Consider the following 26,552-nt stretch of genomic DNA (forward strand, 5'->3'; position numbering starts at 1 on the left):
CAGTCTATATTATTCCTTTATTAGTCCCGCAGTGGGGAAATTAACGTTGTTTTAGCACAAAAGACAGTAAAGATAAAGATGATAAATAATAAACATGCATTACCAAAAAATTACAATATAAAAGACTATAAAAGATGTAGAATGTACATTATAGACAGTTTGCCGAATATAAACAGTATGGACTTGATATTTATATAAATAAATATCTATAAGTATATTGCACTTATGAAAATGTACAGTATATCGTTTGTGGAAGGGACGAATGAGGAGCCTGGTTATGTGTGGTAAATTGATTTTTAAATTAAAAAAACCTTCATTATCGTGAAAAAGTTGTAAATATTATGATTAAAAGGTCATAATATTAAAAATGTATTACAATAAAAAAGTCGTAATATTATGATAAAAAAATTCACGGTATTAAGAAAGTCGTAATATTACCAGAAATAAAGACATGATACTACGAAAAAGTCAGAACAATAACAATAAAGTTGTAATATCGTGAGAAAAAAAGTCACAATATTAGGAGAAAATAAACGCTGTGGATGCAGAGAATCCTCTAATTTATGGAAGAAAACAGGATGAATTCATGTGGAACCTCATCAGAGCAGGAACTAAAGAAACAACAACAGAGTCCAGTTACAAGTCAGTCATCATCTAACCGCTTTATCCTCCACCAGAGGGAGGATAAAGCGGTTGTGCCAATTGTGCCAATCTCAGCTTCATCGGGCGATAGGCGGGGTACACCCTGGACAGTTCGCCAGTCCATCGCAGGGCCACACACAGCTAGAGACAAACAACCATTCACTCTCACACTCACTCCTACGGTCAATTTAGAGTGTCCAATTTACCTAATCCCCACATTGCATGTTTTTGGACTGTGGGAGGAAGCCGGAGAACCCGGAGAGAACCCACGCACACACGGGGAGAACATGCAAACTCCATGCAGAAAGGCCCTTGTTCCAACCGGGGCTCGAACCCGGGTCTTCTCGCTGCAAGGCCACACCACCGTGTGGCCCCAGTTACAAGTGTTTAATAGCAAATCACCAGTCCTGTATAAAGTATCTTCTTTTTATATAAATGTAGTCACTATCAGTTCACTTTATGTACAGTTCTTATTTCTTGTTTATATGCATATGTTTACATTTATTTTATGCATATATGTTATGTTAGTTTTTTTGTAATATTCTTATTCTTTGTATATATGCATATGTTTACACTTATTTTATGCATATATGTGATTTTAGTTTCTTTGTAATATTTATATTTTTCTTATGTATATTTATACTTTTTATCTACAAAAGCATCTCTTTTCTACTTTATGCTGGTGTTTTTGAGTGGACAGCAAAGTAAGAATTTCATTGTACAGGGAAACGTGTTTCTTTACTGTGCATATGACAATAAACACTTTGAATCTTGAATCAAAAGTCATTTTCTGATATCAAATCTACTTCAGTTTTAGAAGTAAAAGTAAAATTATTTTAAAAGTATTGAATCAGGATTGAGCCATGGTGGCTCGGTGGCATGGCCAACTGTCTTTCAATGGGAAGGTTGTGGGTTCATTTCCCAGCTCTCCATGTGTCCTTGAGCAAAGACACTTAAGCCCATGATGCAGTGTGTGAATGTGTGAAAACTGTTGTGCAAAGCAGCTCATCAACAATAGAAAAGATAAACTATATGGTCTCTATATAAATACAGACCATAATAGCAACTCTTCTGCTGGTTTTATTCTGCCCTGCACACACATGTTTTCAAAAGTTTCCTCTCAGTCACATGAGGAGGATTACAACACGCACCGCCCACCACATTTTCCCAGGAAATAAACATCCCACGCAAATTATTTAATTCAATCATTCATTCATTCATTCATCCATTCATTTATTAGATTATTCTTTCTTTCTGTTAGTGATTATTAATTATGTCACTTATCGTCCTCCGTACACTGCAGGCGCGCGTGCAAATCAAACACGCCCCTTTCCCTGAAAGACCCCGCCTCTTTGAAAACAAACCAACCAATCAGGGCCCAGAACGCCAGAGCGTCGTTTGAATATTCAGTACTTTTCGCGGGCTTTGGCTGACACGTGACGTTTTTCGCGCGAAAAGCGACTCCCGGCAGGAAGAGGAGTTTAGTCGTGAAGAGGCTGAAGAAGACGGACGTGCAGTAATGGCGGTGAGTAAAAAACCTGCACAAACACACTGAAAACACACGGAACGGCTCTTTAATGAGCCATTATTGACTAACGGAAGAACCGGAAATTAAATGATAAAAGACACAAGTGTGTGTAAATAAAGTTTGACGTGTGTCGAGTTGTTGCGAGTAGACAACAAAAGACAAGAGACGTCACTGCTTTATAAGTCGGAATATTCGTTAAAATGTTAGCGTTCTGAATCACTGCAACAATAATCTGCATTTAAAGACGGTGTCTGCTGCTTTGTGTTGTTATCAGACAACGCTTTATGACCAAAAACTGATGTTTTGTGTCGTATTGTTGACCAGTCACTCTCTCACACCACATTCCATAGAGAAAATCAGTGATTTTAACATAATGGTCGATCCACTGCTGCTTCTGTCAGTCACTTCCAACGTGTCGTTTTGTCAATCCGGCAATCTGAAATCCTTCGTTCAGTTTTAATCCTGTGTCAAACTCACGTCACGAGGCAGCAGCGGCTCCTGGGTCCCCGCGAGCTACAAACGCTCGTTTCCTCCATGGACTTTGGTGTGGGAGAGTGAGTGGTTTACAAACTTGGGTTTTTAATGATAATGGAATATTCACTCAAACATTTACGTCATATTCGAAAGAATCGGATCACTCATTTGTAAACAAGTCTCGTGTGTTTTGTATTTTACGTCGCCATGAAAGCAGACGCATAAGAAAGCGGATTAAGTGTCGGTTTAGATGTAAACATGTTTGTTTTTTTTAAAAGAGTTAAAATTAAAAAATAACAACAGACGTGTTCAGAGTGGATGAAAAATCCATCACATAACAAGTGTGGATGTGCCTCCACACGGGGTCGCCATTCCCTCTTTAAGGCATTTGACTTTCATTGTAGGTTATTTTTAATTTAAATATACTAAAACAGTGCTAAAAAATCTGACACTTAATGTTTTTGTGCCTCTTTATTTGTCGTTGTTTACGACAGATTATTAGGGCCAAGCAATATTAACAAAGTCATAATATATGATATTATTTTATCAATATTTAAGTAAATGTATTGTTAGTAAATAGCAACAGAAGAAATGCATATATAAATATATAAATGAATAAATAAATGCATATATAGTTGTATGAAAGAAAGTATGGTATTCAAATTTACATTAATGAGAGAAACGGCTGAATTGGTGACTGATCAGATGGAGTCATAAATGTGTTGAATAACTTTAGCTCTGTCTCTTTTATTCAAACCCTTATGTCTGTGAAAGCTGTTGAGATGTAGTTGTTTAAATAATATATGGTGTCACAATGTTCGGTTCAGCCAGATTACAGACACATACAGCTGAATAGATGGATATTTGATATGTTTGTGACACAGCTGGAGAATGATGAAACGTGTTGTTACAGCTTCATGGTGTAAAACGCCTCAAATGACGTGAAATTCAAACGCTTTTTTGTCGTTTGTGATCAGGATTCCTCTGAGTCGCTCCACATGGCCATGAGCCCCAGCCGAGCCTCCAGGAGAGGAGACCTGACGTCCAGCCCCGGGCGAGACCTGCCGCCCTTTGAGGACGAGTCTGAGGGACTGCTGGACGAGGGGACGCTGCCCGGAGAGGAGGACGGGGACGGGGAGGAGCTGATCGGGGACGGGATGGAGAGGTGAGGACCAGGACTCTTCAGTTTCTCGTAGAATAATCATTTTATTACGGATTAGGGCTGCAACAATTATCTGATTAATCAACTATTTTGATAAAATCCAGTTAATTTAAAAATCATTCAAACCAGTGATTTTTCAGCTTCTTAAATACTTTCTAGAAAACAAGACATTTGAGAACATCATTTCCAGAGTTTGACAAACACTGATCAGAAAATATTGAAGAAGCTGAAAAATCACAAACTGGTTTTATTTATAAAACATGAAATAGTCAACAATGAATTGAGTAACTGATTGAGTGATTGTTTCAGTCCCACTTACGTTCACTTGTTAAAAATAAAGCATTCACTCGTTCATTCAAACGACATGATACTCCCTGTGTTTCCCTGTCACATCACGGTTTAGAAGAATCTTGACATGAATGTGAACTCTGTTCAGGGATTACCGTCCTATCCCGGCTCTGGATCAGTACGAGGCCGAGGGTCTGGACCTGGACGACGATGATCTGTCGGAGCTGTCGCCCGGAGCTCGAGCCGCTGCCGAGGAGGAGATGAGACGGAGGGACAGGGAGCAGAGAGTCAGCAGGAGACCCAGAGGACTGCTCTACGGTGAGGACACCAGGGTTCAGTAGTAAAGACACAGTTTTATTTACAGTTGATTTTACTGTGCTAAAATGGCTACAGAGCAGGAAGTGGTCTCCTGAGGTGTGTGTATTTTGTGTAGTTTGTCAGGTGTGTGTGTGTGTGTGTTGTTGTGCTGGCCCAGTTTCCTGCTCACAGACACATGAATGTTTATTTTTAGGTTCAGTGAGACGCAGATTTTCAGTATCAGCAGAAATCTGTGCAAACACAACACAACACACACACACACACACACACAGAGGTTTGTGAGTACCAGCTGGCTTCATTTTAACGCTTCTACTGTTTAACAACATATAACAACAGCGCTTTGTTTTTAAAACAGACAGTGAAGATGAGGATGACGAGCGTCCGGCAGCTCGACGAAGACGACTGGCTGAGCGAGCGGCAGAGGGCGTCGACGGCGAGGAAGAGGAGATGATTGAGAGCATCGAGAACCTGGAGGACATGAAGGTCTGGAGCAGGGATTTGACATAAGTCACTGTCAAATCTCCATACATGAATCTACGGAAGAGGATTAGTGCCACATGAAAAAAAATAAATAAATCAATAAATAAAACCACATGAATTCTGAGAAAAAAGTCAGAACTCTGACTTTTTTTCTCACAATTCCGATTTGGCCTTCAGGGTTCCCTCAGGTCCTTGAAATCCTTGAAAGTTTTTTCACTCTATTTACATAGGTAATGGGTCATTAGAGGTTTTTAATTTGGAAAAATTAAAGGCCCTTGAAAGTTAAAGAATAGACATAGGTCATTGAAAGTGCTTGAAAGTTTTTGAATGTGGGAAAACATTCAAGGCCCTTGAAAGGGCACATGGGTGATTGAAAATGCTTGAATTTTATGCCAGAAGAAGTTGAGATGACATTTAAGTCAATGTCTCCCATTACTGATGGGCCCTTCAGGGGTCTCACTGGGCCTTGAAATCCTTGAACGTGTGTGAATTTTAAGTTTTTGAAACAAGTAGACAGGAGTCATTGAAAGTGCTTAGATTGAGTGCAGAGGAGAAGCTGATAAACATCTTTAAAAGTTTGGCATCTTTTTCATCATATTTTCCTGCCCTCACAGGGCCACACGGTGAGGGAGTGGGTGTCTATGGCGGCTCCCAGACTGGAGATCTACAACCGCTTCAAAAACTTCCTGCGGACGCACGTGGACGAGAACGGCCACAACGTCTTCAAGGAGAAGATCAGCGACATGTGCAAAGGTTTGTCTGCCGCTCGTCTTTCACGCGCTGTTGTCGGGGCGACGGAATCAAAACATCGCAAATGTTGTGGTGAATCGTGGCTCAATTGTTGATCCTGTGTCTGTTCCCTCCAGAGAACAAGGAGAGTCTGGTGGTGAACTATGAAGACCTCGCAGCCAGGGAACACGTTTTAGCATATTTCCTTCCAGAAGCTCCCACTGAGATGTTGAAGGTGAGAAAAGACAGAAAATAGAAAATATTCACATTCAAGAAGCTTAAAAATGACAGAAAATACAAAATATTCACATTTAATAAGCTGAAAAATGACAGAAAGTAGAAAATATTCACATTTAAGAAGCTGAAAAATGACAGAAAGTAGAAAATATTCACATTTAAGAAGCTGAAAAATGACAGAAAGTAGAAAATATTCACATTTAAGAAGCTGAAAAATGACAGAAAGCAGAAAAAATTCTGAATTAAGTAGCTGAAAAATGACAGAAAGTTGAAAATATTCACGTTTAAGAAGCCGAGAAATCACAGAGAGTAGAAAATATTCATATTTAAGGAGCTGAAAAATGACAGAAAGTAGAAAATATTCACATTTAAAAAGTAGAAAAAAGTAGAAAATATACACATTTAAGAAGCTGAAAAATGACAGAAAGTAGAAAATATTCACATTTAATAAGCTGAAAAATGACAAAGTAGAAAATATTCACATTTCAGAAGCTAGAAAATGACAGAAAGTAGAAAATATTCACATTTAAGAAGCAGAAAAAACACTCAAATCGATTCATTTTAAAAATAGTTGATCATAGTCGATCATTAATGGTGGAGTAAATGTTGCAGCACTAATGAATATTAAAGGTTTATTAACATGAATGTATCTTCCTCTCAGATTTTTGATGAAGCTGCCAAAGAAGTGGTTCTGGCCATGTACCCGAAATACGACCGCATCGCCCACGAGATCCACGTCCGCATCTGCAACCTGCCGCTGGTCGAGGAGATCCGCTCACTGAGGTCAGGGTTCAGGCTTTCTGTCACGTCACATGGTGGCCATGGTAACAATGACCTGAGAAAAAGACTACATCAGATTAAGTCTACGATATCTGCGTCACATGATCACGTGTTTATCTCACTGTGACTTTCTAAACCACACACACACACACACACACTGCTGCCTCCATCACTTAATTCAAATGTCTGATTTGATGAGTTCGGCCTCAGATTGACGTCAGTGACACAAAGTGACCACACGAGGCAGCAGAGGAGCAGCAGCTAAAATCAGTTCATGACCGTGTGAGTGAGAACCTTTATGCTCCGCCTCCTGTAGGCAGCTGCACCTGAACCAGCTGATCCGCACCAGCGGCGTGGTGAGCAGCTGCACCGGCGTCCTCCCTCAGCTCGGCATGGTCAAGTACAACTGTAACAAGTGCAACTTTGTGCTCGGGCCGTTCTTCCAGTCCCAGAACCAGGAGGTGAAGCCGGGCTCGTGTCCCGAGTGTCAGTCGCTCGGACCCTTCGAGATCAACATGGAGGAGGTGAGACTCCAGGCAAACCTGGAAAATTATTCCTTTGTTGTTCCCATTATAGACATGAAGTAACCAGAATATATATATGTACACACACATGTATATGTGTATATATATATGTATATGTATATATGTGTGTGTGTATGTATATATATATGTATATGTATATATATATATATGTGTGTGTATATATGTATGTGTGTGTGTATATAGATACACACACAGTATAAACAAGGATTGAAAGAGGTCATCTGAAGTCAAATTATTGTACACGTGAACACATGAGTTCACTCTCAGCTGTCAATCACTCAGATGTTTGCTTCTTTTTTACAGTTTGAAAAACAACAACACAGGAAATAAATTATCAAAGATTAAGAAATAAAATATGACAAAAATAATATTGACTTGCACAAAGCAAATCAAATCACAATTATTGATCAGATTGACAATAAAAAGCACAGGAACGTTTGCTGGCTGATGTGTGAGTGCTCGTTCTGTCCTGAAGCGTCTCTCTGTCGCCTCCTTCAGACAGTTTACCAGAACTACCAGAGAATCACCGTCCAGGAGAGTCCTGGTAAGGTCGCGGCCGGACGCCTGCCGCGCTCCAAAGACGCCATCCTGCTGGCCGACCTGGTGGACAGCTGCAAGCCCGGGGACGAGATTGTGAGTGTTTGAGCAGATTAACTCGGACCACGGTCCACGAGGAGAGAAACATGAGTTCTTTCACTCTCACACACCAAACCAAGCTGCTGCTGCTCCTCTGCTGCCTCGTGTGGTCACTTTAAGTCACTGAGTTAAGTCTAAATTAAATCTTTTAAATGCTCAAGTGACAAAATCAGACATTAGAACTCAGTGATGGAGGCAGCACTGGATCAACAAGTGTGTGTGTGTGTGTGTCTCACAGTGAGATAAAGACGTGGACATGTGACGTAGATGTCTGTAAATCTAAATAAGAATTTAGTCACGTGACTGGAACACAAACGTGTTTTTTTTTAATCGTTTCTCAGGAGTTGACGGGAATTTACCACAACAACTATGACGGCTCGCTCAACATGGCCAACGGCTTCCCGGTGTTCGCCACGGTCATCCTGGCCAATCACGTCACCCGCTGCGACGACGGCGTCGCCGTGGCCGAGCTGACGGACGAGGACGTGAAGGCCATCGTGTCTCTGTCCAAGGACGAGCGCATCGGAGAGAGAGTGAGTGCGTGACAGCAGCTGATCCGACCATCCGCCGGAATCTGTCCTCTGACGCCGCTTTGCTCTCGTCTGCAGATTTTTGCGAGTATGGCGCCGTCGATCTACGGCCACGAGGACATCAAGAGAGGCCTCGCCCTGTCTCTGTTCGGAGGAGAGCCCAAAAATCCAGGTGAGAGCGTTCGACTCGCAGCGGAACGGAAAACACGACAGAGACCATCACGCGGTTTCTGAGTTTGAAAAAGGCCTGGATTTTATGCTCCTGCCACTGGTGTCCCTTTCAGGGTTCCCACGGGTCCTTGAAATCCTTGAAAGTTTTTGAATTAGAATTTTCGAATTAGAATTTTCGAAGACCCTTGAAAGTTTAGAAAAAAAAATAGACATGGGTCCTTGAAAGTGCTTGAATGTGAAACCAAGGTGTGTTTGTGTTTGTGTTACAGGAGGGAAACATAAGGTGCGTGGAGACATTAACGTTCTCCTGTGTGGAGACCCGGGAACGGCCAAGTCCCAGTTCCTCAAGTACGTATCAGTGTTCGCTGTCAGCGTGTCGTCATGACAACTGTAGGTTGTTTCTGTCATTTTTCAGCTTCTTAAATGTGAATATGTTCTACTTTCAGACATTTTCAAACATCACTGATCAACATTTTATCAACCAAACCACTAACTGAGGAAAATAACAGTTAGAAACAGCTAATCTAATCTAATCCTTAATCCAAAGGTATGTGGAGAAGGTGGCGAGTCGAGCCGTGTTCACCACGGGTCAGGGGGCGTCCGCTGTGGGTCTGACCGCCTACGTCCAGAGACATCCTGTCAGCCGCGAGTGGACACTGGAGGCCGGAGCGCTGGTGCTCGCCGACCGCGGCGTCTGTCTGATTGACGAGTTCGATAAAGTCAGTGAGACGTGACTGGACTGTTAATCTGTAGAATAATTGAAAAGCATCAGACGTGTAAGCGGTGTCTCTCTGTGCTGCAGATGAACGACGCTGACCGCACGAGCATCCACGAGGCCATGGAGCAGCAGAGCATCTCCATCTCCAAAGCCGGCATCGTCACCTCGCTGCAGGCCCGGTGCACGGTCATTGCTGCCTCTAATCCCATCGGTGCGTAACACACTGTTAAAAACCTGGGTAATCCCACAGCTGGTCAGGACACCCTGCGTCATGGGTGCTCAGCTTGTCAGGAAAAGAAAGTTAGCCTTAGCTTTAGCCTGTGAGGTTTAAACTAAATCAACACTAAACTGTGGGCGGGGTCTAATATTAGTCACACTTGTTACAGTACAAAAAATGTGCAAGCGATACAAAATATTCTACATTATTATATTCTGTTCTGACCTGATTACTGATATTAAATACTTTGTTTAAGATTTGAACCCTTTAAATGCCAGGTTTTTGCCATGATACACGTGCTCTGTAGTGCCAACTAGTGGAAATGGCATGTGTTTTTTCCATATGCCAAATATGGGCAAAATGGTGCCACCAGGTGGAGAGTAGAAAAATGATCACTTCCAAGGCAAAAGTCCAGATTTGACACCCAGATATAATAAAATGTGTGTATTATGTTCTAATGTAAGTGATGACGTTTTTGTCCTTAAGGGTTTGAGTGTAACATTTGTTTTAGTCTGAATGTTGGAAACGAGAACAACAAAGAAAATCTGTATGAAGAATGAAACGAGCGACACAACGGTCCCTGAACTACAGCTGTTTGTTGCAGGAGGCAGGTACGACCCCTCCCTGACCTTTGCTGAGAACGTGGACCTGACGGAGCCCATCGTGTCACGTTTCGATGTGTTGTGCGTCGTGCGAGACACCGTCGACCCTGTGCAGGTACACACACACACACATACACACACACGCACTCACCCACCTTTAAACCTGTGTCTTTAACTTTTAAGTCGATGTTCTGTTTTCAAATCGTCACACCCTTCTGACTCGACTCAGTTTAGTTTGAGTCGTGTGGTTTTCCATGACTTCATAGCTCCTCCTCCACATGGGCGCAGTCATTACAGCACAGCTGCGTGAAACTGGTGGCGTGCTTTGCTTTCTCTGCAACACAAACGATTGACTTGTAAAGCAGTTGTTTCGGGTGAAAGTGAATCATTAGAATCGTTAGTTGACAGTGAACGTGGTGCTGACGGTGCCGTCTCTGAATCCTCCACACTCCTCTGTGACTGTAAATGTTGCTAATGAACGTTTTTAAGTCTTTTTACGACTGACCAATCAGAGGCCGGCAGTCTGACGTCACATGTTAGTATGGGCTGAACCTCGTCAGAGCAGGAACTAAAACAAACAGCAGGTTCTTTCACTGATGGAGGAGAACAAGTCGAGTCGTTAAAGTTAATTCCTTCAGCTTCTCACAGACTTTTCTTCCAAACAGGACGAGATGTTGGCACGCTTCGTGGTCGGTTCCCACATCAAACACCACCCCAGCCACAAGGAAGGGGGTGTGGCCTTGGAGGAGGTGGTTCTGCCCAATTCATCTGACGTGCCGCCAATTCCCCAGGAACTCCTGAGGAAGTACATCATTTACGCCAAGGAGCGGGTACGAACACGACCACCGAGCAATGAATCTGCTGCGTTTATAGATGATGCAGATCAAAATGAACTTCAAAAATCTTTGGTTTCTTGCTCAGATTCATCCAAAACTGAACCAGATGGACCAGGACAAGGTCGCTCGCATCTACAGTGACCTCCGTAAAGAGTCCATGGTGAGTCCTCAAGTCAGGAGCACATGAGATACGAGTGAAGGGTTTGTGCGATAGAACTCTTCATATGTCAGAGGCTTCTTCAGAGGAGGCTTCTTCAGTGGAGGCCTCTTCAGTGGAGGCCTCTTCAGAGGAGGCTTCTACAGGGAATCGAAGCCTCTTGGACGAGACGTAAAATATCTTCAAATTGAAGTTATAAAAGTCCAGTTGCCTCCAGCTAATGATGAAGTGTGGTTCGGATCTCTGAGCCTGAGAATGGCATGACCAGCAGCTTCTCGCTCACTGTCTGATTTGGTGTCACTCGCAGGCGACGGGCAGCATTCCCATCACAGTCCGCCACATCGAGTCCATGATCCGCATGGCCGAGGCCCACGCCAAGATCCACCTGAGGGACTATGTGCTGGAGGACGACGTCAACATGGCCATCAGAGTCATGCTGGAGAGTTTCATCGACACGCAGAAGTTCAGCGTCATGAGGAGCATGAGGAAGGTGAGTCATCATCAGCTGTGATGAAGCAAGATTTGTGATTGTAGGGATTTTTTATGTGATGTTGACTGAGTCGTTGTCTTTGTGTCCAGACGTTCGCTCGGTACTTGGCCTTCCGCAGAGACAACAACGAGCTGCTGCTCTTCATCCTCAAACAGCTGGTGGCCGAGCAGGTCGCGTACCAGAGGAACCGCTACGGCGTCCAGAACGACACCGTCGAGGTGCCGGAGAAAGAGCTGCAGGACAAGGTGACCAGAAATATCTTCAGTTCCTTCTTTACAGAGAGACGAGTCGCTACGAGGGGGAATGTGTTTATTTCTCTTGTTAGTATTAGTCTGTTTTTTTTATCTTTCAGCTACTTCTTAGCATGTGGTAGCAAATGCACCAAAACCTGATTTGTTCTGCACATGTGCGAAGTGCAGCTACTTCCTGTTGCTGCTGTTAAACGAAAGATAACGTGAAATCGCAACAGGTTTTTTTTGTTAGAGTAACAAAGGAAGAGCCTTTTTTTTTTTTTTTTCCCTAATCAAGTTAAACAGGAAATAGGGAGGAGAGAAACTCTTATTTTGGTAGCCAGGGTGAAAGGAAGTGGTGACTGGTTTGATTTGTTACACTCACAAAAAGATAAACAAAGATAACATTTTTAAGATTTAAAAAAGTGTCTAAAATGAAACATAACGGCTCATTATTTGGCAGCCAGGCTGATGCTGGATTTAAAGAACAGCTCATTATTTGGCAGCCAGGCTGATGCTGGATTTAACAGACATCTCATTATTTGGCAGCCAGGGTTAGTCATTAAGTGGTTTTGGTTAAGGTTAGTGATGTGTAGAATAAATTGTGTTTGTGGTACAGATCGTAAATTTTCATTCGTAGCTCGTTATCGGATCGCGTTAAACCAACATTTCAGTCAGATGCTAACGTACACACTCTTCTTCTTGGTTCAGGCGAGACAGATCAGCATCCACAACCTGTCAACTTTTTACAACAGCGACATCTTCAGCTCCAACAAGTTCAGCTTTGATGTCAAGAAGAAGCTGATCCTGCAGAACTTCTGACCTTCTGACCCCTCCCCCTAGTCTTCACGTCACACTGAGAATGAAAAGAAAAGCTGATGTGATGAAGACGATGTTCAGTTTCTCTGATGTTCTGCTTCATCAGCACAAAAAGAAAAAAGTCAAATAAAACGAGTAAATATGTAAAATCAGAGATTTGTTTGACCTCTGACCTTCAATGTAAATAAATGTAAATGTTGTAGAAACAGGGTTTTTCTTCCCATTTGTCAAAGTTTGTCTTTATCTCAGTTTAAAAAAATAAAAAACAAACCTGTTACTCATGTTTCTACTGTTGTTTGATTGTTTTGTTTTTGATAATAAATTACAAAAAATATGAACTTGTTTTTGTCTTTCACACAACTCATTATTTGGCAGCCAGTCTGTCTGTGGATGTATGGAAATGCTCATTATTTAGCAGTGAGTATGTTGGTTGTTTAGAATGGCTCATTATTTGGCAGTCAATCTGATGCTGGATTTAAAGAACGGCTCATTATTTGGCAACCAGTCTCTTGGTTGATGTTTAGGGTTAGTTTATTAATTGGTCATGGTTAGGGTTCATTTATTAACTGGTCATGGTTAAGGTCAGTGATGAGGATTATTTTAGTCAGTTCAAATGAATGAAGTCAATGCAGAGTCCTGAGAAGAACAGCTGCACAAACCTGTGTGTGTTTCTGACATTGTGTTACATTTTAAGCATAAATAAAAGCGAGTGGTTGTGAAAATATGAGTGCATTTTTTTCCTGTATTTCTTGAAACCGTCTCCCTTTCTTCGTCCACCGTCTCTGCTGTCCACACTCAAACAACACATCCTTTCTTAGAGAAAACCACTTTTGTTTTATATAAGGACGTGGTCGTCATTTATCATTATTTTTATTATATTTCATGTGAGGCACATGTTTCAGGTATGTACATAAGTGGATAGAAGACATTTTTCAAAGTTTATATCATGTAAAATGTTAATGTGAATGTAACAAAAAAGAAAGAAACCGAGTCCCATAATCCATTTAATATATATTATATAATATATAATAATTTTGTGCCACAGTTAAAAGGTGAACATTGGTTATTCATTTGTATATTTAATGATTGTGCCTGTTTTGCATGTGTTGTACTTTTGCAAACTCCTCTGTCAACTTGTTGTCAAAGGTTCTACTTTTATAATTTTCCTGTGGTGTTGCCTAAAATATTTAACCTATGGAGTCACATGTAAAAACAGCCCCTTTTCCAATTCTGACTTTGATTTTGTTCCCATGTGTCCTGACTTCCTTATTTTCAAAAATTTCTTTACAAAAAAAAAATCACATGTGGATTTTTCCCCTCAGAATTTTGTCTTAAGAAATAAAAATCCTTTACATTTTTTTTTTTGTTTAATTTTCATGTCAGAATTCTGAGAAAAGGGTCTATATTCTGAATTCTAAATCTTTACTTGTTTATCTCAGAATTTTGGCCATTTTATTTCTTTTTTTAAATCTTGTTTCCAACATTTTTCTGAGTAAGGCTGTTTTTAATTTTATTATTTTGTTCCACATTTATTTTTAATTTATTTTCCCTTTTTTTTTTCATTTCCTTTCCCCTCAAAATTCTGACATTAATCTCAGAAATTCAGGCTGTTTCAATTTCATTTGTTTGTTCCAAAATGTTTCTGATTTTTTTTCTGAATTCTGACTAATCTCATAATTTTACCTTTTTTTTCCAGAATTGCAACTTTAATCTCAGAATTCAGGTTATTTTTATTCATTTTGTTTCCAAATATCCAAAATAGAGGTTTTTTTCGCCTCACAATTCTGACTTTAATCTCAAAATTCTGACTTTAATCTCAAAATTTCGACTCTCATCTCAGAATTCCGACTTTCATCTCAGAATTTCGACTCATCTCAGAATTTCGACTCATTTCAGAATTGTGATTTAAATCTCAGAATTTAGGCTGTTATAATTGTATTATTTTGTTCCAAAATGTTTCAGACTTTTTTCTCTCTCTGCATTACGATTTTAATGTCATAATTTAGGCTGTTTTTAATTTTTTTTACTTTTGTTTCCAAAAATGTCCTGACTTAATCTCAGAACTCAGTTAATGTAGTAAGTGTGTGAGTGGGTCCGTGAACGCACCACGCCTGTCTGTTTCAGTATGGCGTCTCAGACTCGCAGAGAAGCAGGAACAGAAGGAGAAGAAGAAGAACTTGTTGTAGCTTTTCTCCAGTGAAGTGTGTGAAGGCGGAGGCTCGGACACTCGGCGCTATCTCAGCCTGGACTGAGGAGGAGCGACGACAGTAACAGCGGCGGCGGACGGAGCGTATTTTTCAGGCTGGTGTGATGCGTGAGGAGCCGCAGTCCAGAAACTCCCCTGATTTTTTTCCGCGTCTGTTTCTGCCGTTACTGGCTGTCAGTTAGCCGGCTAGCTGTTCGGTAACGGGAGCTCCATGCTACACTAAACAGTTGCCGAATTTGCCTGTTTTCTTCGCGCCGGGAGACAGTGATGGCACTCGGCCTCCATTCGGTAAGCGGACTGGTCGAAGGGGGCGCGGGGAAAATGTTTGCGGAGCTCGGTGACAAGTTTGTCGGTACTCATTAGCCTAGCCTAGCCTAGCCTAGCTTGTTGGTGCAGCGCCAGAAAACGTTTGGCCGACAGCTTTACGCCGCTAGCGAGCTAGCCAATTAGCATTTGTAGTTTATATAAGGAGCCCAGCTAATCCCCCACTTCATCCCCACCGAGTGTGAGTGGTGGGTCCGCTCCGCCGAGGCTTCACTTTGACCCGGTAATGTCGTCATAACCCAGGGTTGTGTTTCAGTCTTGCTAGGTGTGCGTTAGCGGTCAGATAGGTGTTCACTGGAGGGAGTGGTAATGCTAGGTGGCTACGCTAAACTAAGCTAAGCTAAGATTCCCTGCATCAGGGCTGTACATGACGAACAGGTTCCACTTGACTCTTCTCTAATTCTGAGAGAGATTTTTTTTTTTAACATATAATTTACCTGCTACAGACTCTCACTGCAACAAGGTATATATTATTAAGTTAATCACCAACTATTTTTTGGGCAGTTGATAATTTCATAGATTTAATTTAATCTGGTTTATTTGTGCCTTTAAACTCAGAAGTCAGAAGAGGAAAAACTCAATTGGTTTGTTGACACAATCACGTCTAATCAGATTGGTTTTTCCCACCTTCTCTTTGTGACATGCTGCACATTGACCAAGTAAAACAAGAAGAAATCCATCAACAATGACAAAAAGTGAGTTATTTGCCACCCCAGTGAAGACAAGAGAGCAGGTGTAGTTTGTTATAGATTGGTGATTGAATCGATAATCATCGGTGCTATCTTTGGGACTGGGCTGAGTTTGATGGACGTAGGAGGCTGTGTGTCAGACTGTCAGTGGTGTCTGTCCTGACCTATGGCCGCCTGCTCTTTACATCGTGCCTGCTGTCAGACGTGAAAGTCGTTATGTAGCTTTGGTGGTCGCTCAGTGAAGGGAATGTCTTGTCTTTTTTATACTTGTTTTTTTGTTTTTTCTTCCCAACACACAAGAATCTACAGTGGTACAGCCCGGGCTGTGTTAAAAATGGACAATGTTCATTAGTTAGTTAGTGCCCAGAGGCTTAAAGGACTTAAACGACACTGCCTGCACACAGGCCACAGACATTGTAGATTATTCGTCGGGGATTAGCCACAGACGCCCGCCACTCTGGATCAAGAAAACTTGTCCCTCGTGTCCGGTTGGAGTAACACTCTCAAGCCTAAATCAATGCCTTCAGCGTTGGCTGTGTTCGCCTGCCGACCCAACTCGCATCCATTCCAGGAGCGACATGTATACCTGGACGAGCCAGTCAAGATCGGCAGGTCGGTGGCTCGGTGTCGCCCGGCACAGAACAACGCCACCTTCGACTGCAAGGTGCTGTCCAGGAATCACGCCCTGGTCTGGTTCGACCACAAGACTGGCAAGGTAAGAGATGTTGAGCTGACGAAAAAGAGACCACGTGGTCGCTTTAAGTAGCAGAAACATGGCTGTCAGCAGGCACAAGGTAAAAACTGGTTTTGATGAAATCTACGATAAAGAATGTGTTCACGTCTTGATCTCACTGCGAGCGGACTTTTCCTCCTGGAAACTGACATTTGTGAACCACTCACTCTCCCACACCAAAGTCCATAGAGAAAACCAGTGATTTTAGCTGCCGAGGACACAGGAGCTGTGTCAGGAGATTTCAAATACTGAAGTGACAAAATAAGACATTTGAACTTAGTGGTGGAGGCAGCAGAGAGAAAACACTGGTGTGTGTGTGTGTGTGTGTGTGTGTGTTTTCTCTCTGGGGTTTGGTGTGGGAGAGTGAGTGGTTTACAAACTTCAGTAAAGTCAGATTAGAAGGGTAAATATTTTCTTAAAATATCGTAGGCTGAAGCAGGTGTAGATCACGTGTGTCCGTAACTCATACAGCCACACTTCAGTAATCCTGAACTGTCCCTTTAATGACAGGATTGGGTTTCACATGAATCTTTGCACATTATTAAGTTTTGCCGGCTGATGAAAAGTCAGGTTTAAAGGATTGCGACTCATTTGGAATAATTTCACAAACAGCTGACTGTATGACGTGTGTGCACACTCTTTGACACCATTACACCCCGCTGCAGTAAGTTCTCCAGAGTCTGAACATCTTACCTCTCTCCTTTTACGCTCAAGCTTCTTTTAAAGGGGAAAACGTAAAACTCTGTTGTTTTCTGTTGATTTATCGTCCAACAAAACAAAAAGTAGCATAAAGTTTTCAAACACTCGAGGGGACGATGAGCAGAACACTCAGCTCGGGGCGCACAACAGCCTGAAGTCTGGTTTAATTCTGAATTTATGTTCCATTTTATGTTGCCGTATATCTCTGCAGTCTGAAGAAGCTTGTCAGAAACCCTGCTTATTCAGCTGCGTGTGAGTCACATGACCACAAGTGTTGGAAAGAGTCAAATATTAAAAAAAACAAACAAAGAAAAACAAATTCACAGTAAAGTAGAATCCCTTCAGAACCTGTTCACGTTTCTGTTGACACAACTTGAAACAACCACAAAGTTGTTATGCAACGTTTTTATCGCTTGTGTTTTTTCACTTATTTCATTATTTGTTTCTAATTTATTTATTATTCTAATGAAAACATGCAAAACTGTCTCACAAGACCAGATTCAGTCTTTTGATTTGGTCAAGTCATGATAAATGTGTATCTGTGATGACTGTTCCTGGTTTACTGATAATCATCATATTTATTATATTTAATACATTATTCAATATTAACAGATCTACGACCAAAGTTTGTCCAGGACTCTGTGTCTGCGTGCGCCGAGTTGGGCTGCAGCCATTATTCCACAAATCAATTATTCATTCATGTGATGGATCCATCGACGATGGAACGTCATCATTAGTTGCTCAGAGTCGCACGCTCGAGAAAAGCTAAAGAAGCTACGACCGTTTGTAGTGAAGTCCTTCAAATCAGTGTTGTAGTGGAACAGGTTAAACAGGCTGAGACAGCCGCACAATGACACGGCTGTGTGGTATGCAGAGAGAGTCTGTGTGTGTGTGTGTGTGTGTGTGCGCGTGTGCGTGTGTGTGTGTGTGTGAGAGAGAGAGAGAGCACACACCATCAGCTATTTATAAAGACACCAGTGTCGTCATCCTTTCCCCTCCTCTCATGGATAAACACATGTATGCATTGACCTACAAGGATCTATGAATCGCATTGACAGGAGATCAATATTTGTTGTAAAACACACTGTGAATACATTGTAAAACACACTGTGAATACACTGTAAATATACTGTGAATACTCAGTGAATACACAGTAAAAAACACTGTAAAATGAGTCTGATGGCTCTGAAAGCGTTCTGCATCATGTACATCTGTGCAATATCACAGCCCATGATTTCCGAAAATGTACCATGTCAACTAGTGATATCAGCACAAGAACAAGATTATTTGGCTCTGCGCATGTTACTTGTGAACCCTAACACACCCATTAGCACTTGGTGCTTTCCTCTTGATGAAATGAACCAGATTGTATGAAATGAACACGGCAATACTCTGTGAATACTCTGTGAATACTCTGTGAATACACAGACACCAGTTCTACTTTCTTCTGAAAATACCTTGACATTGTTGTGTCATCGACACTTGTTTACTTCCTCCTTGATTTTCACACACACACACACACACACATTTAGTGGCTTCTGTCATTTTGTCTGTCGTGCATCATCTTAGCAACGGCAGCTGAGCGCCTGAAGTCTTTTTTTCCACTGAAACACAAACACCTGCGAACATCTTTTGTGTTTTTTGTATTTGCATCTAGCGATGATTCTCTCAATTAATCGATTGCTTGTTTGTCCATTAAAAACCAGAAAATGTTAAATGTTGATCAGTGATTGTCAAACCTGGAAATGATGACCTTGATTTATTTGTTTTATGAAGCAAAGAAACCAGAAAAATGACAATATTCTCATTGAAGAAGCTGAAAAATGAGAGAGCTTGTTTTTAAATTATTGAAGAAAAATAAACCAAATTCAATGATCAAAATAGAAGCCATTTATTTTATGAAGTGATAAATCGCGACAGAGTGGAGACGTAAAACTGACATTCACTGATCAGAAAATAATCCATAACCTTCTTTAATTATGGTGGCGTTGAATGTTCAAAATGTCTGAATTCTCTTGACTTTTGTCTTTCGAAGCTCAAGTAAACAAGTAAAAAAACCAAAAGGCGCACCTTTGTTTTTTTTACTTGTTTTGGTCCATTACATGTTGTGATAAAATTGAATTTATAATAAGATTCTCTTCAATATTCACTGTGATGGAGCCACGGCAGTGGAAGGATTTCCTCCATGAATTCATGTCAGAAAACATTGAGAAAGGCGACGTTCTCAACAATAACAGTGTTTTTCACTTCTCGCTGTTGGAAAAATCGGGTATGATGTTAACTGCCGTGTGTGTTGGTCACAGAGATGTTTTATGAACGTCTAAAGTGACAGTTGTTACCTTGCTGTGAGACTCGTGTGTGAGACCTCCGGTGGTCGGCGGACAGTAGGGGCAGTGCAGGCATTTAACATCTCAATGATTCTGAAGATGTTAAATTCAGCTTTATTCAGGACATCCAGGAATGGTGTTGTTCCTGGAACAGTGTGATGGGAACGTGCCTGAAGCCTGGACTCTCTCTTTTAGTTTGGTCAGTCGAGAACTCGGACAAAAAATGCCGACCGCCACTCATCGTTTTATCGTCCTCGTCCTGACTCGACCGTTTCATTCATTTGAAAACACTTCCAGTCCTGTGGTGTGACCGACGCGTTGACATCCAGCTCCACAAAGAAGTCTTTATCATGGTTATTAAAAACAAATTTCATGGCCGTCAATTACTCCGGGCCTTCAGGCTGTTGTCATATGGATTTAGTTTTCTACTGTGAGAACTGCAGCTGAACTCAGGTTCACTGAATCTCAACCTTATTTTCTCCTGAAACGTTTAAAACTCTTTGAGAACGTTTTCGGACGTGAAATGAATTCATGGAGGAAATCCTTCGACTGCTGTGGCTCCATCACAGTGAATATTATTATAAATTCAATTTTATCACAACATCTGTCGGAGAACATGTCATGGACCAAAACAAGTAAAAAAAACAAAGGGGCGGAGCTTGGAAAGACAAGTCAAGAGAATTTAGACATTTTGAACATTCAACGCCCCCATAATTAAAGAATATTATTATTTTCTGATCAGTGAATGTCATTTTTACATCTCCACTCTGTCACGATTTATCACTTACTAAAATAAATGCCTTTTATTTTGATCATTGAATTTGGGTTATTTTTCTTCAATTTAAAAACAAGCTTTCTGATTTTTCAGCTTCTTAAATGTGAATATTTTCTAGTTTTTCTCCATAAAACAAAGAAATCATTCAAAACTGAATGGTTTTAGTTTGTGGACATTTGTCTTCATCATTTCCAGGTTTGTCAAACTGATCAACATTTTTACACATTTTCTGACGTTTTAATGGAGCGAAAAACAAACCAAAGCCAAATCAATTATGAAAGTTTGCAGAGTCTGAAGCAGAAATATCAGTCAGCTGACTGATACTATCTGTTTATGAAAGTGTGTGTGTGTGTGTGTGTGTGTGTGAGAAACTGCTGACTGGCTCAGTGACTGGTGGCATGGACCACTGTTGGAGACTGAAGGCAAATTAAAATCCCAACACAATAACATGGCATTCATTTAGATGACACCAATGGGAAGAGGAAGAGGAGGAGGAGGAGGAGGATAAATGGCTGCAGTGTTTCCCTCAGAAATGTTCACTGTGGGTGAAAGTTGTGCAGGAATGTTGCTGTGAAACACTGAAAAGTGTCGCCAGATCTGTTTGGCTCTTTTCCATCACACACTTCTGACTCGACTCAGTTTAGTTTAGTTTTCCATGTCCTCCTCAAGGTGGGCGGAGTCATCACAGCACGGCTGCATGAAACTGTGGTGACGTGGTGAGCCTGGTGCAGCTCGGCTCGGTCTGGTGCCGCTTGGTCTAGTGCAGCTCGGTCTGGTGCAGCACGGCCTGGTGTAGCTCGGTTTGGTGCCGCTCGGTCTAGTGCAGCTCGGTCTGGTGCAGCTTGGCCTGGTGGTTCTGGACTTGGTTGTCTGACATTTTTAATTTGATGTTATTTAGTTACAGCCTGAGAATGTGTTGTCTTTGATGTGTCCTCACAAGATATAAGAACGTGTGAGTGTGTGTTGCTGGGTGAAAAGCTCTATAGTTAGGCCCCCCTCCCTGACTTCAGGTTACCATGGGGACAGGAGGTGTGTGTGTGTGTGTGTGTGTGTGTGTGTGTGTGTGTGTGTGTGTGTGTGTGTGTGTGTGTGTGTGTGTGTGTGTGTGTGTGTGTGTGTGTGTGTGTGTGTGTGTCTGTGTGAGTGTGTGTGTCTGTGTGTGTCTGTGTGTGTGTGTGTGTGTCTGTGTCTAGAGTGTGTGTGTGTCTGTGAGTGTGTGTGTGTGTGTCTAAGAGTGTGTGTGTGTGTCTGTGTCTAAGAGTGTGTGTGTGTGTCTGTGTCTAAGAGTGTGTGTGTGTCTGTGTCTAAGAGTGTGTGTGTGTGTTTATGTGTGTGTGAGTGAGAGACACTGCGTGTTCCTAAAATGTTGAACTTGAGTGTCAGTCGTGTGTGTGTGTGTCTGTCTGTCTGTCTGTCTGTCTGTCGGTCTCGCCGCTCGGTCTGATCGACACGATAATCGTGTGTGTGCGTTAACTTTTTGTGTGTTAACTTGTCGTAAGACAAACTGGCGTATAGAGTGTAACAGTGTTATGTGTGTGTGTGTGTGTGTGTGTTTCAGTTCTACCTGCAGGACACAAAAAGCAGCAACGGAACCTTCATCAACAGCCAGAGGTTGAGTCGTGGCTCTGAAGAGAGTCCGCCCTGTGAGGTCCTCTCTGGAGACATCATCCAGTTTGGTGTTGACGTCACTGAGAACACACGCAAAGGTACGCACACGTGTGAGGGGGCAGGTACGGTGGCCTGGAAGAGCTAACCCTTAACACAAAACACTGTTACAAATCCCCCAAAACTAAACCTGTGTCTGTGTGCGTGTGTGGTCAATTCTGTCAGTGAATTTCTTTGACAGTAAAACACAATATGTAACAAAAACATTGATTTCATTTATAAATCAGGTGTTAAACAGTGAACGTTTACACAAAAGAATGATAGAAGTCGTGTCTCTCGTGGCTCTTATTTTGTGTGGTCACTGGTTCACGCTCCCTTTCCGTCAGAATTGTGTTTTTTGTAAATTTGTCTCCAGCTTTTTGAAAAGAAATAATGTTTTTCCTCTCCAGGCTGAACATTGACAACATGTCCACATACTCATTCATGAAATGTTAAATAATGTAAAATACACAGAACTTAGTAGATTATAATACAGCTCATTGATTTTATTTTGCTCATTATAAACACAAACAGGAAGTTAATGTTGTTGTTTTTTCAGTCACTCATGGCTGCATCGTGTCAACCATCAAACTCTTCTTACCTGACGGAATGGAGGCACGGCGTCGAAGCGAGTAAGTCTTCTTCTTTGCACCATTTTTTTTTGTAATTCTGACTGTGGGTGGGGCTTACGAAGCTGCCTGCTGATTGGCTACTGAGTTCTGGTGTGACAGCTTAACGGACCGGAAGTAGACACAGGCTTGGAGTCGCTGTCCGTCCCTCTGACGTTGTTAGACACAATGAGGAAAACTGCTGCTGCTGAAGCTGCTGCTGCTGCTGAAGGTGCTGCTGCTGCTGAAGCTGAAGCTGAAGCTGCAGCTGCTGAAGCTGCAGCTGCTGAAGCTGAAGCTTCAACAGCAGCTGAAGCTGCTGCTGCTGCTGAAGCTGAAGCTGCTGCTGCTGCTGCTGCTGAAGCTGAAGCTGAAGCTGCTGCTGCTGAAGCTGAAGCTGCTGCTGGGAGCAGGGAGGGAGTGTTTGTCTCCTCACAGTCAGTGACAGCAGGGGGCGGAGCTACAGGAGCTTGCACAAGTTAAAGGAAGAAAATCAGCTCTTTTGCCCAAAGGAGAGGGCGGAGCAGAAAGTAGACAGAAAGAAGGAAAGTTAGTTTGTGTGATGGAATGACTTCTTCACTCACGCTGTGGAAAAGTAGACAGGGATCGACTGCTAGGGTCTGAATAATCTGGTGGATTAAACAGAGGAAGTTTGAGTTTCTCCACACACACACAAAGAGAAGCTGAACTCTGAACTCTCTGTGGTGACAAATACAGGTAATGACCCACATCATGTGACCGAGAGACTCTGAGGAGACGTGTGGCGCTTTCTTTACTGGAATCACTCAGCATCATTTCAAACCCGGTCAGACATTTAAACGACAGACAAACGGACATGTAACTTGTTTTTATGGAAAGATTCTTCTGGACGAGAGCGTGTTCTTGGACAGTCTGGCTCCGCCCACAGCCTCACCTCTCTTGCTGGTTGGTAGTTACACATCAACAGAGTCGGCTTGTACTTTGCTCGTCCACACAAACAGGTTTATGTGAATACTGAGTGCTTCTGTCCACACAGAAACACGGTGTGTTGTTAAAATCTGAGAAAACGCCGTCCTCGCGTTTCTGTGGAGACGGAGAATACGCAGCTTTAGGAAAACAATGACGTCGTATTCTCAGCTCTCTCTCTGCTGTCAGTCATTGTCTTTGTGAGATGAGGGAGATGTGAGAGATGTGACATCTCTAAAGACGGGACGTGTCCTTGTGTGTGTGACATCATTCCTCATTTGTCGTGGTTCCTCCACCTGTCTGTCTGTCCTCCTCCCTGCTGTTTCCATGGTGACTCACTGTTTTCTTCTTCTCTGTCGTTTTCCTTCCAGTGTCATCCAGACTCCGTTACCACTACCTGTAGACAAGGTAAGAACGCGTTTGTGTGTTGTTGTTCTGTGACATGTGCTGTGTGTGTGTGTCTCAGATATCTCACACACACACACACACACTTAATTAATCAACATGAATGAAGTAGAACTCGTACTACAACTAAAGCTCTCGGACCAGTTTGTTCAAAAACCATTGGTGTGAAATTGAGTCGGCATTCGATCCAAGATGGCCGCCTTCCTCCTGGGTCTTCCCTGGCTTTTTTTGACCGTCTTGACCTAATGAGCGAGTTTTATCAAGTTTGGTTCATGTACGTTAAACTCAGTTATTAGCCCCTCCCACTTTCAGACGTAGGTCTTCACCAGGTCTGATGTGGTTGCAGAAATCCTCTGCACCGTGTGTGCGCTCAGACTGTAATTAATGTACATAATCAATCAATGTGTCCATAAAATGTCATGGTGTTTTATGATCAAAGGTCTCTGAGTTTGAATGATTTCTTTGTTTTCTGGATCAAAGAAACCAGAAAACATTCACACTTAAGAAGCTGAAAAAAAATCACAGAAACTGGTTTTATTATTAATAAAAATGAATAAAAAAGAGTCAATGTCCTTTCAGAATGAGATTTTGATCGTTTCGAGATTATATCAAAGAAGACGCAATGTGTCTTATTTTCTTTCACAAACATTCTTATTCTGCAGAAACACTTGAGTGTAAACAAACCACAGTGAATCAGGACATGTGGAATATTAAAGGAGACATATTATACCCTATTTCTCCAAGTTAAAATAGTTCCCTGGTGTCCTAATGAACAGTGACATGCCTTGGTCAAAATACCATAAGGATTAAGCACCATAGCAGTTCAATAACCCTGCTAAACCCGCCCCTTTCAGAATGCTTGGTTTTGTGCATGGTCCCTTTATATGCAAATGAGACGCAGGCAAACACACACCCACTTCTTCCAGGGGGTTTCTGATTTGTCCTCTGTACTGCGCTCACTCGCTCAGCTCCTGTTCCCTCCGCTCCATTCCTCTCCCCCTCCCTCCACAATTTCTCTGACAATATCGACATGGCAGCGTGCGCTGAAAACAGCGAGAGTGTTGTCACAGGAAGAGACGTCCGACACAAGGATCAAGCCAAACACTGTCCAACTGTAAATCAGTTAAAAAATCTTAGGGACAGCACCACTGATCGCCAGCGGCGAGCTGCATAAACAGCTGCTGTATGTGACTGTATCAGACTGAGTCTGTGTCAGAATGGTCAGTTATGAGCTCTATGTGACCTTTTCTTAACAATGTGTGTGTTTATACGTCGGTGAAATACGTCCCCTGACTAAATACGGCGACCGTTGGCCGCAGTCTGATGTGAAGTGGTGCGAACACGCGAACACACGTTTGCTGACTTTATCCGGCACATTAGCTTCATATATAAAATCCTCTGTAAAACACTGTGCTCCACTGTGCAGCCACTAACAGCACACTTGTCTCTCCGTGTTGACATAATATCGCTCTTCCTCCCTCGCCTGCACTCTCACATTTTATAAGAACAAGGTGGAGCTAAGGTGGAGCTCTCAGAGTAAACTTACTGGTGGGGTGGTAACATTCGCGGTGAAATGTGCATGCTACCGTCATAATGCTAAAGGGAATTCAACATCACTTGTTTTATCGCCTATACTTACACTAAGGGGGACCACGAAAAAAGGACTGAGTATTCTTTTTCCACACTTTGTACTTTCGTGTGTGTGGGGCTATGATTACATTCAAACCACTTCTCTGACATAATTAATCCAACGACAGCAGAAGTCCCTGCACCTCCCAGGTCTCACACACGCACTGTGTCGGTGACGTCAGGTGGAGATGTACTGATGCTGGTTTTCATGTGATCAAGATCGTTTCTCCGTGTCAGGATTTATTAAAGTGTGCCAGGATGCCTGAGCTGTGAGCGCCCCCTGCTGCTGCAACCAGCATATTAAGCGGATTAAGGCCACGATTGATTCCTGACACTTATCTCACAGTTAAACTGAAGTTTGTAAAGCACTCACTCTCCCACACCAAAGCCCACAGAGAAAATCAGTGATTTAAGCGGGCGGGGGCACAGGAACTCCTGGTCTGCTGCTGCCTCATGTGCTGCTGCCTCGTGTGGCCAGTTTGTGTCACTAAAATAAATCCAAATCTAGGATGTTTAATGCCAAAGATGATACAATCAGACATGTGAAGTTAGTGTTGGAGGCAGCAGTGGATCAACAACGTGTGTGTGTGTGTGTGCGCGCTCGCTCGCTGTTAGAATCACTGATTTTCTCTATGGACTTTGGTGTGGGAGAGTGAGTGGTTACAAACTTTACTTTTGAAGTGTTTCAAAGACATGAAAAGCTGTATTTTATTTGTGTGTTCCAGGTTGCAGCCAACACTCCCAGCATGTATTCTCAGGAACTGTTCCAGCTCTCCCAGTATCTACAGGTAACACACTGACACCTACTGGTCTTCCTGTGGAACTGCATGACCTCTGACACAGACTCAAGTGTTTTTTTCTAAAGCAAATGAAACAAAGGCCGTTTCTCAATATCCATACTTTGTATACTTGTGCGTACTTGTGAAAACGTCATCAGTCTCAGTCCAAGTTCTGTTCCAATTCTCAAGTAAGCAAACAG

The 26,552-nt window shown here is 42.2% G+C and overlaps 2 protein-coding genes across 10 annotated transcripts in view; both read left to right on the forward strand.

Annotated features, from left to right (window-relative positions):
- The first annotated feature begins 2,097 nt into the window (after positions 1-2,097).
- mcm2 (minichromosome maintenance complex component 2) lies at positions 2,098-13,311 on the forward strand. Its single transcript, XM_044024815.1, has 20 exons — positions 2,098-2,167; positions 3,622-3,809; positions 4,243-4,412; positions 4,768-4,895; positions 5,507-5,645; positions 5,759-5,856; positions 6,520-6,641; positions 6,955-7,162; positions 7,682-7,816; positions 8,161-8,352; positions 8,428-8,521; positions 8,790-8,868; positions 9,068-9,239; positions 9,323-9,449; positions 10,060-10,172; positions 10,723-10,887; positions 10,979-11,053; positions 11,358-11,540; positions 11,630-11,785; positions 12,482-13,311. The coding sequence occupies exons 1-20, from the start codon at positions 2,162-2,164 to the stop codon at positions 12,590-12,592; spliced, it is 2,661 nt and encodes an 886-aa protein (XP_043880750.1). The 5' UTR covers positions 2,098-2,161; the 3' UTR covers positions 12,593-13,311.
- A 1,383-nt stretch (positions 13,312-14,694) lies between these two features.
- The window catches only part of slmapa (sarcolemma associated protein a), a 32,914-nt gene continuing 21,056 nt past the window's right edge, over positions 14,695-26,552 (forward strand). For 5 of the 9 annotated variants that reach the window (XM_044023647.1, XM_044023646.1, XM_044023648.1 and 2 more), the window contains exons 1-5: positions 14,695-16,523; positions 21,901-22,048; positions 22,546-22,618; positions 23,911-23,947; positions 26,299-26,361. In XM_044023647.1, the coding sequence (XP_043879582.1) occupies positions 16,326-16,523; positions 21,901-22,048; positions 22,546-22,618; positions 23,911-23,947; positions 26,299-26,361 (519 nt within the window). In that variant the 5' untranslated portion in view covers positions 14,695-16,325. Of the gene's footprint in view, positions 16,524-21,900; positions 22,049-22,545; positions 22,619-22,983; positions 23,312-23,331; positions 23,519-23,569; positions 23,795-23,910; positions 23,948-26,298; positions 26,362-26,552 lie in introns of those variants that run through there. The other 4 variants (XM_044023649.1, XM_044023655.1, XM_044023652.1 and 1 more) reach the window with 4 other exon arrangements.

Source organism: Solea senegalensis, linkage group LG4 (genome assembly GCF_019176455.1).
Source record: "Solea senegalensis isolate Sse05_10M linkage group LG4, IFAPA_SoseM_1, whole genome shotgun sequence".
NCBI lineage: Eukaryota > Metazoa > Chordata > Actinopteri > Pleuronectiformes > Soleidae > Solea > Solea senegalensis.

Excerpts from the sequence above, each read along its gene's own strand:
- mcm2 (XM_044024815.1), top strand. Across the intron at positions 6,642-6,954 it reads GAGGAGATCCGCTCACTGAG|GCAGCTGCACCTGAACCAGC; the intron begins GTCAGGGTTCAG and ends CGCCTCCTGTAG. Across the intron at positions 10,888-10,978 it reads TCATTTACGCCAAGGAGCGG|ATTCATCCAAAACTGAACCA; the intron begins GTACGAACACGA and ends TTTCTTGCTCAG.